Source organism: Buceros rhinoceros, unplaced genomic scaffold (genome assembly GCF_000710305.1).
Source record: "Buceros rhinoceros silvestris isolate BGI_N320 unplaced genomic scaffold, ASM71030v1 scaffold37979, whole genome shotgun sequence".
Taxonomy (NCBI): Eukaryota; Metazoa; Chordata; class Aves; order Bucerotiformes; family Bucerotidae; genus Buceros; species Buceros rhinoceros.
This window is the reverse complement of record NW_010431609.1, coordinates 1885-11818: the sequence shown is the minus strand read 5'-3', so window position 1 is coordinate 11818 and position 9934 is coordinate 1885. Positions and strand designations below refer to the sequence as shown.

The 9934-nt window shown below is 36.9% G+C and overlaps 1 protein-coding gene across 2 annotated transcripts in view; it reads left to right on the top strand.

Moving 5' to 3' along the window:
- The window catches only part of WTAP (Wilms tumor 1 associated protein), a 19159-nt gene extending 10494 nt beyond the window's left edge, over nucleotides 1–8665 (top strand). The window contains exons 5-7 of one of the 2 annotated variants that reach the window (XM_010143473.1): nucleotides 521–699; nucleotides 5449–5603; nucleotides 7442–8665. In XM_010143473.1, the coding sequence (XP_010141775.1) occupies nucleotides 521–699; nucleotides 5449–5603; nucleotides 7442–8025 (918 nt within the window). In that variant the 3' untranslated portion in view covers nucleotides 8026–8665. Of the gene's footprint in view, nucleotides 1–520; nucleotides 700–910; nucleotides 1795–5448; nucleotides 5604–7441 lie in introns of those variants that run through there. The other variant, XM_010143474.1, reaches the window with a different exon arrangement.
- Nucleotides 8666–9934: the final 1269 nt, after the last annotated feature.

Below are 9934 nucleotides of genomic sequence, written 5' to 3'. Positions count from 1 at the left end.
AGTCGCTTTCCCTCCATTTTGCTGGTGATACTGTCATCAGGGAAACTTCAACGCTATCAAGTCTGGTTGAAGATTGTGTGTGCAGCAGGAGGCAAACCCCTCAATTTTTAATGTTTCTTTTTTTGTGTAATTTTGTTCACCTCTCACTGATGAGGAAGTGTCTGTGATACAGGGAGCATAATAAATTTAAGAGTGAAAACTCTGTATAGGCTGATGCGATTTTAGTGATAGCTGGAATCTAAACATGTACTGTTCAGTACATTTTAAGATTGTTGTGACGAGATTAGTGTAAGAAAGTGTTAAGCTCAGCGGATGGTAGGGTGGGTTTTGAGTGAATATGCACATTGATAGGGTGCAGGTGGAAAAAGTGTTTTTTATCCTGCCTTTTTCAGGATGCGGTGTTGAAAAAAGGCAAGGTTCCTTGATGTTATCTTTGGAATAACTTCTATTTGTATCTAAATGACATGAAAATTTTATTTAATGTTGTATAAATAACAGTCTTTTTTCTTATTTTATGCAGAATCAGATTCAGTACCTCAAGCAAGTCCAGCAGCCCAGTGTCGCTCAACTGCGATCAACGATGGTGGATCCAGCCATCAACTTGTTTTTCCTAAAAATGAAAGGTGAACTGGAACAGACTAAAGACAAACTGGAACAAGCCCAAAATGAACTGAGTGCCTGGAAATTTACGCCTGATAGGTAAACAAAACAAATACTCCCCAGTCAAGACTTCCCTGACAGTCCCACTACGAGAATGCTATGGTGGGACAGCCAAGTACTCGTTTCCACACCAAGACTCAGACGTTTTGAGGCAAAAGCCACATTCTTATACTGTCCAGCTTGTAATGCTTAATGTAAAACTTACCAGATGAACCTTGTGTTTCAGCTTTTTTCTCCCCCTTTGCTTCAGAGGCCTGATGGCGTCGGACTATTCTGAAGAAATGGCCATCTTCGAAAAAATCTTTTCTAGAACATGTAGACGTTTGCAAAATTGTCCTATTTGAAGAAAATAGAGGGAGAAACAGAAGTCTTAAGTCTGTGGCACACTGTGTCTACAGGCAGTTTGGAGGAGAGAGAACCTAGAGATTATAAATCATGAATTGAATATGTAAAATTCACGTAAAATGTAGAAGTGGAATATGCTTCGCTCTTAACCTTGAGCCTAGTGACTTAGAGACACTGTAAGTCAGTTTTGCCAATAAGACTGTGGACTTCCTGCTTGTTCACTGAACTGCTGGGTCAAAACTTGATGAGGTGAATTTTGTGTTAAAGAGTTTACTTGCTAACCAGTTCTGAATAGCCATGAGAGTGCTATTTGATATCACAACAGTGATAGTGTACACATTTGACTGTTTAGCCTTTGGGCTCTCTAGCACTTGACGGATCCTTAAGTCAATGACGCTAATGAACTGTTTTCTGGATGGTTGGTAATACTGTGGACGCCTCAAAATTAGGACTGTACGAAAATGTACATTCTCTATAATTGCAGGTTTAAAATTGTTGGAAGCCATATATATTTGATCACAACTAGCATGTGTAAGAAAAACTGGTTGTGATAAGTATTTCACTGCATGTTCTCGTGCAGGAATGAGAATTATCCATCTTCTATACTAAGAACTGATCTCAAATGCTCAATATAGAAGGCACACAATGGCAACTGTCTTCAGTGTTGGTGGGGTGGTTTTATTCCTTTGTACACCTGTTTTTTTTTGTATTGCACTTCTATATAAAATGTGCCTTGAAATAGTTGTAATACCTAGTTCAAGGAACACTACTGGTTATACTGTTGTATTGTGAAACTCCTGGGATGAACGAGAATTGAACAGTTGTTATTTTTACGTTGTCTCGTTCTCTGAAAACAGTCAGTATTCTAACAAACAAAAGAAACTTAAATGCATGGATTTTCCTTGGTGGAATCAGAAGTAGCCTTTGCTACTCTATTGATGCCTCTGTTCTGTTGTCCCACGTTACTTGTAAGAGTAGCGACACGGGACAGTTTGGAATGCATGTCTGAAGTGTGTAAAGCAAAATGCAGATTTGGTATAGCATTTGTGTGTGTGGTTTTTTTCTTAGCTAATGAGTTCTATTTAGCAGTCTGAATTTTTTATTTTCAAAACAGCAGGGGAACTTTTTATGACTCTTATTCTAGAAAATGCTGTTTTAAACTAAAAAACGACATGCAGCTGTCACAGAAGGTGATGTATTTTAACTGTGTTGGTGACTTTTAAGATGGCATTACGTATTTTTAATTCAGAAATATCTTAACTGTTTCTGCTTCGAATGATTAATAATGGGGTTGAAGAGTAGTGTGACTTGCACAGGTTTATTTTTTTTTGCATGAGTAATGACTTAACAGCAAAAGAAAAACCTACAGAAAAACTTTACCTCTTTGAAAGTGATGCATCTGGAATGATTTTGCTATAGCAGTATCTAAGGTTTTAATGATCTAGCATCAAAAGAGAGGTAAGATTTGCATTAATGAATTGTTAACGTGTTACCAAGCCATTTGTAAAGCTTACCACAGTGTGCGGATAGAGGCATGCTGTGCAGACTGCTTGTTTAACTTGGAGTTCAGAGAATTACTTTAATACATTTAGATACAGGTTGGTTGTATTCTTAAGTCCTCAGGCTCTAAATGTGTGTGTACAGCTGAGGAGAGACAAGTAACTTAGCACTTTCTTTCAAGCAAGAGCATCAAAAGAAAATTCTGTTATTTCTATAGCTACAATATACCTTAATATGCATCATACATAATTCTAAGTTAGTGGTATGAATGTGCATAATTCATATAAGCAATAGCTGAAACACAGAAAATCAGAGTTATTTCCTGGTAAATAATTGAGGCTGTCTTTAACTGGGTTAAGATTTTGTTGATTTTTATATCTGGAAAGAGAAAGAAATGATGACTCATGTAAAGTATTTACAGGATTTTCATTCTCTTTGCATCCTGCCCTGCCTTTCCTCCCCTTTAAATTGCTTTAATTGCCCATCCTTGTATGCAACTACTTTTATTTCATGGCATCTGACCCAGTTTTTGAAAGAGATGATGCTCCTTTTCATATCCTTAACTGGTGCTCTTAGGATAGCATGTTAACTGCAGCCCTAAGCGATGTTAGTTCTGGGCCTTAACTGTAGATGAAGGTGTACAGCATAAGCATCGCTGATACCTGGAGCGAGAAGGGCGCATAGTCAAAGAAATGGCTATGTTAAGCCACTTCAACTGTCATTAAACATAGAGTATAACTTGGATTAAAAATTAGTAGAAATGTAATTTGCCAGTAAGCCTAGTGCAACAAACACTGATCTTCTGAAATTTAACCACTTACATTCTTACAGGTTTTGTTGCATGTGTGTTCAAGAGGATTTGTGAAAACAATGCCAAATTTAGTTTTATGTCTAATAGGAGTTATTTCAGAAGTTAGTGGGTTTTATATTCTTGCATGTGTTGTTTTTTTAATAAATTGCAAGGGGATTCACTTGGTGCCATACTAGCTCAGAACATCTGGAAAAATTTTGATGGGAAGAAATGGCATTATAGGTAACTATGCAAATTTCTATACAGGTAATAAATATCTTACGTTTTGGCAGGAGTTAATATGAAGAAATTAATGGGATTCTAAAACTGTCCCAGTTCCAAGGTAACTGATACTTGCTAATTCTACAGTTGATGTTTTGTGGAGAGAAAAGCATTAAATGACTTAAGCACCGTGAACAACTTCAACTTATAGTGATGACGAATACAGGAACAGGAGTTTGCAAATGGCTAAAAATCATTGCATGTCTGCCTAATAACTTTTGGGATATGTCACATTGGTTATCTCCAAAGTGGTCCTGCTTTACACAGAATGAACATCTCTAAGGAAACTTGCATCTTAAGTGTGCGACTTGGACTGTATTAGGTCAGCACAACTTAAACTTCAAGGACCTGGCATTGGACATCACTTCAAGAAAGAAAACAGGTTGCTGCCTTTAGCAGAGTTTCAGGCTTCCAGGACTTTACACAGCCAGATTCCTTCTGGAGCAGCCCATCTGAAAGATTTGGGGAAGTCAGTCGGAAAATGTTAAATGGGGCAGAGTTGGCAGATCTTTAAAGTTGTGTAAGGCTTGAATGCTTAAAAGGTAGTTGATAAGGAAACAATTATTTTAAATTCTTCTGGTTGGGTATTTTGGTTGCAGGAGAGAACTATGGCTGTGAATTGTAGCAGAAATTTCTTTCCTATTCTACTTCTTAATCCTCAAAATTTCTTTCAATCTTTGTCACTTGTTTAAAAGCAAATGACCTTCTTGGTCTTAAAGTAATGCAAATCCTGCCATTGAATTTGCAATAAATGTGCTGGAGTTTGGGTTGGGGTTTTTTTGGCAGAGCTCATGCTTCTGTGGAAAAGAGGACAGCTTCATTAAGTTGCGGAGCCTATTAAAAGGTTGCTATCCTGACTTCGGCAGACCCCTTAAGGACTTCTAATTTTTCTCTTTTACGAAGTCAGTTGTATTGCCTATATATTAATTTGCATACCACTTCCTATAATGCTTTACAATGCAGTTTTTATCATGAAGATTAAAGATGTGTCATGTTACCCATTTAGTAAAGACAGTCTTGTCAGTTCACAATACTCTTGTCCTGCCTGTTTTCCATGTCTTTCAGAAACAGACATCCCAATGATCATCACTCATGATCTGAAACCTGTCAGTCTAAAGGAAGTAGATTAATAATACACTTCTTCCTGGATTTCCTGGCAGTTTTTAACTATGTTTTACAATCTCCTCACCATGCGAGATGTGCTTAGAAAAAGCTGACTGTAGAGATCATGAAACAGGTTGTGTACATTACTATGAAATATAAAAATTGAGTTAAATGGACCTCTCATTTTTAAAATGAGTACCTGGACAGGAATCAAAAGAATGTATAGACCTCTTAAAGAAAAACTAATGTCACTATGAAAAATGAGCATGGGATTTAATATCTTTCCCCCAAGCTGCTTTCTTCTCTTCATCCAAATTGAACTACCAAATTTTACTGGTATAATCAATAAAGAAGCTTTTTGTTTATAATTCAGTTTAGACATGTAATTTTTATGTAGTACTTGATCTTTTTAATTGCAGACACATCTTTAATCAACTATTTTAATTCCATGGATAATGAGCACATGCAAGATTGTGCATAGTGATAATCCAGATGTTGGTATCAAAAAAAGAACAATATGCTTATTCATATTTGCAGTAATAAAACTTGCCTTCCACTTTGTGGGACAGCGACAGAAGATCAACTGGCGTTGGAACAGCACGTGGTAACTATAGGGAGACTTTCTGCTATGACAATTATGTTGAGGCATAATGTTCTTGAATTGTGACATGCAGAAATTGCATCTCCTTTTTGTCTGTAACTGTGATTGAGGAAGATTACTGAAGGTTTTATATTCATTTTGTGATAGATGGCTCTTTCCTTTGCAGCCAAACAGGCAAAAAGTTAATGGCGAAGTGTCGAATGCTTATCCAGGAGAATCAAGAGCTTGGAAGGCAGCTGTCCCAAGGACGTATTGCACAGCTTGAGGCAGAGTTGGCTTTACAGAAGAAATATAGTGAGGAACTTAAAAGCAGTCAGGATGGTAAGGGATTTTTTTAAGAAAATGGAAGTTGCCTTGCACTTCTGCTAGTTTAATTTCCTGATGATAAACATAGTGTAAAACCATATTTGCCAGAATGAAGGGGCGATATTGAATAAAATATGACAATTTTAAGTCTTCACTGGTAGTCTTAATTAAAAAATACACACTTACCTTTGGGGGACTGGTGGGATTTGCAGCTTCAGTAATGCAGTGATTGAATTTGAAATTGCAGATTTTGTACTGTAGCTCTTGCTATTTAGGAGGGAGTATTTAGACTGCACGTTATTGGTGAATTGCTAAGGTGAAAGCTGTTAACGTCGCCTGAAGCTAAGCATGCGCTGAGAACAGAATGCTGCTTGTTAACTCTGACTCATTGATAATTTTTAAAAAATAATAGGTACAAAATTTAACAATTTTTAAGAATAAGGGAAATTATTTTTGCTTAGGTAGCTCAGATCAACTAAGATACATCATTATTGTGTTCACAGTCCAGATTTTACAGCATAATAAACCTAAACTGAAATGTCTTATAAACTCTGACCTCTAATTTAAATGCTGGGGGAAATGCGAATTTAAAGTCTTCAGTTGAGAGTTCTGTATAAAACCAGTGGCTCTTTTGGCAGAATGTTAAGAGTTTGGGTTTTCCGATTATTACAGTAAGTCTTGGGACATGAGCCATTTAGACATCACATAAACCTAGATAACTTTGTTTCACAGCTGGTCTCAGGCAGCATAGACTTGATTTGGCATTACCTGATATATCCTGTATTATTAAGGATAGATTCCCCCCACATTCAGATTTTTGAGAAAGCAATGCAAAATAACTAGATCTTAAGGTAAATATTTTTTTCTGTAATGTGTTGTTGCAACAGTTGGTCTTTTGCTTCTTAACTATCTACAAAATGCACTTCATTTACCAAGTTCATAATGGAAGCAAGTGTGAGCATTCTTTTAAACATTTTTGACTCCTGAATGCAGTATAGTGAAGTAAGCTCCAGAACTGACTTGTGTTCTTTAGCCCCTATTGCTTTTTCGATGTGGATGATGGCAATAATCCTGCAGTAACAGTTTTCCCAGTGATGATTTTTTTTTTTGCAGAGCAGCAAGAACACTGTAATTTTATGAATTTTTACAATAAGAAGTTTACATTTTATTTGATCCATCCTATCAATGGTGCAATTGAAGACTAAGGGAGTCAGTGTTTCTATTACTATTTTCAGGTCAAATTTGTTTTGCTCCAATATACAGTCCTAATTGTAAGATCCTTTTTCTTGGTATGTAAGTAATAAAACACCCTGTGGAATTAGTTAGCAGTTTTGTTGGTCAGAAAGTCTTTCACTGTCCTGTTACACAAGATTTAAAGGATTAAAACCAGTAAGAGCTGAAGCTTCCCTGAAATGTGACTAAAATCTTTCTTTTTGTCACTGAATAGGCCTTTTGGAATTATTAAGAGTTGTTATATGCTGATGTGGTTTGTGGTCACTTTTACAGTATATCTGCTAAGGTTTTATACTTGAGTAAAACTAGATACACGAGGCTCTACTTGCAAAACCCTAATTGTTGGAATTGAGTTGTTTTCCAAATACCCTCCTTACTTGCCCAGAAATGAATTTCTTATGTATTTTGAGTAGCAGTATAAAAAGTATGTAGATGATAGTTAAGCATTTCCTCCTTCAGAGGCAGAGTGTCAAAGCCAGTGCATACCTGATGGTTGAAAAATAGCTTTTTGGAAAGTGTCGGCATAAAACATTGAGTTACGGGATTTTAATTATTTTGTCTGAGATTAAGCTATATATTGTCTATTAAGTATTTGCAATGAATGTGTTTTCTTTATATAGAATTGAATGACTTCATCATCCAGCTTGATGAGGAGGTAGAGGGTATGCAGAGTACCATTCTAGTTCTTCAGCAGCAGTTGAAGGAGACTCGCCAGCAGTTGGCGCAGTACCAGCAGCAGCAGTCCCAGGCCTCCAACCCAGGTACCAGCAGGACTCCATCTTCTGAGCCTACCGACCAGGGAGAGGCTGGGGGTAAAGACTGCAGCCGGCTGGCAAATGGACCAAGCAATGGTAGCTCTTCCCATCAGCGGACATCTGGGCCTGGATTTTATAGGGAGGGTAGCAGCACAGAAGATGACTTCCCAGCTTCTCCAGGGAATGGTAATAAGCTGTCCAACCACTCTGAAGATAGAACTGGTAGAGGAAGTGGTAGCTACATAAACCAGCTCAGTACTGGGTATGAAAGCGTAGACTCTCCCACTGGCAGTGAAAACTCTCTCACTCACCACTCAAATGACACAGACTCCAATCACGATCCTCAAGAGGAGAAAACAGTGAGCATGAAAGGTAACAGAACTGCGGGTTCTCGTCATGTCCAGAATGGTTTGGACTCAAGTGTAAATGTGCAGGGTTCAGTTTTGTAACATTTTTCTGCAGCATTTTTATACAGTGTCATTTAAATTGGGAGAGGATACTATCCAGAAGCTGTTTAAATTAGTGCATACTTGTCACAAATTTGCCTTTTTGTGGGTTTCTTTTTGCTTCAATACCTCTGCCACTTTGGAAATTTTAACAGTTAATTACATTGAATGTTGCTAAAAGGACATTTGTGTAGCTCAAGTTATTTTTATATGAGTTAATGTGAAGTTGAAATGGAAGTTATTTCCATAAAGTATAACATAAACAATGTCTGTACAAATCTGTGTATATCTAGAACCTGTGCTGTGTAAGGGCATTCTTACTCATACTGTTATACTTGCACCACCTTCAAGATTTGTCATAATAGCTGTGAGTTTATGACTGCCAAGTTTGCCCAGTACAGTAGTTTTATCACTAAAAGATGGACTTTCTGAAGGAGTCCTGTAGTAGTTTCAGTGTTAATTACAGTTTTTCCCACCATACATCTGTGCATTTTCTCCTTAGGTGACCGAATGTTTATAAATTGTGTGCATAGTTACTCAGTTTTTAAGAACTGTTGTATCCTGTTTATGCATATTGCTCTGTGACTCCAATATTATCTTACCTGTACTGACCAAACCTAAATAAAAACTTTTAATAATGTAATTTCCTCATTGTTCTGCATTGGCTTATGTGGCTTATTTGTCTGCAGTATATTTACATTATTGATCCTGTGTCAATCCTGTTGGATACAGCTTATGCCAAATGCTTGAAGTTACAGTCTGTACTATCATACTAATTTCAGGCCTTCCTGTTAGTACTTATTTTACAGGTTTTGTCCTTACTGGTGGATAAGGAGAGGGGAGGGGGAAAAAAAAAGTTAAAGTAAACCTTAAGAGTTGGAACCAGGCTTTTATAAAGACAAAAAAAAAAAACAACCCAAAAAGCCTGGAACACAAACAAAAAAAAACCCTGCCAGAAAGGTAGAAGTATCCAACAGGTAAATAAACAACTTCAAGGAGTTAGTAATTCAGCCTCTTAAACCAGATACAACTCCTGTTGTTTTTAAATGCCTGTGTGAGGGAGTGGATTTCTTAACAGGTGCGAGAATGAAAAAATTACCTTTCAATTAAGCACACTTTTATTGTTCAGTAGCAGAGTTACAAATTTCCTAGAACCTGAATTTCTGGTAGTTATTTTCTATCTACGAGCTTCATGATGGTAGCATGTAAGTAAGGAAAGGAAAAAGCACTGGCTTTTAAGCACTGTTAAAAGGGAAGATAAAAGTAATTAGTATACTTTTGGGTAGACCTGAGTTCCAGTTTCAATGTTTTCTACTTTGTGAATTTTGTAATAACCAGAGGACTAATAAAATTATCTCATGTAGCCACTAAAACAATAGCAAATAGCTTATAGCTTTGCAGTTCACTGTGGAAGCAGTGTGACTCTTGAAAGTAGTATTTCTCGAAAGATTTAGGATATACTTGAATTTGTTTCAAATTTATACAGTAAATAAATTCCTAGATTATAGAGGGGTTTCTGTGGTTCCATTTTTAAGTGACTTTGTGGGGATTGGCATCTGCAGTAGTATTGTCCAAGACTTACGGCTGTAATTAAAATACTGCTAGCTGCTGTTACCTGTATTAGACATACTAGCTGGTCTATGTACCAGTGCTGTTTTAATTTCAGTGGGTTAAAACCACGTAGAAGTTGTCTCTGCAAGCATACATACCTGTATAGTGTATTTATACAAAAAAAGTACCACCATCTGGTATCTAAAGTAATGTCGAGTTTACAAAACTCCCTGACGGTGATCTAGAGCTGTAGTTGCTGGTGGTTTATGTTTGGTCTTAGTATCATATTGCTTGATTATCCATAGTGTGCGTATATGTACCTCCTGGATCTTGGACATGGTAGAATAGAATACTTGTAAGA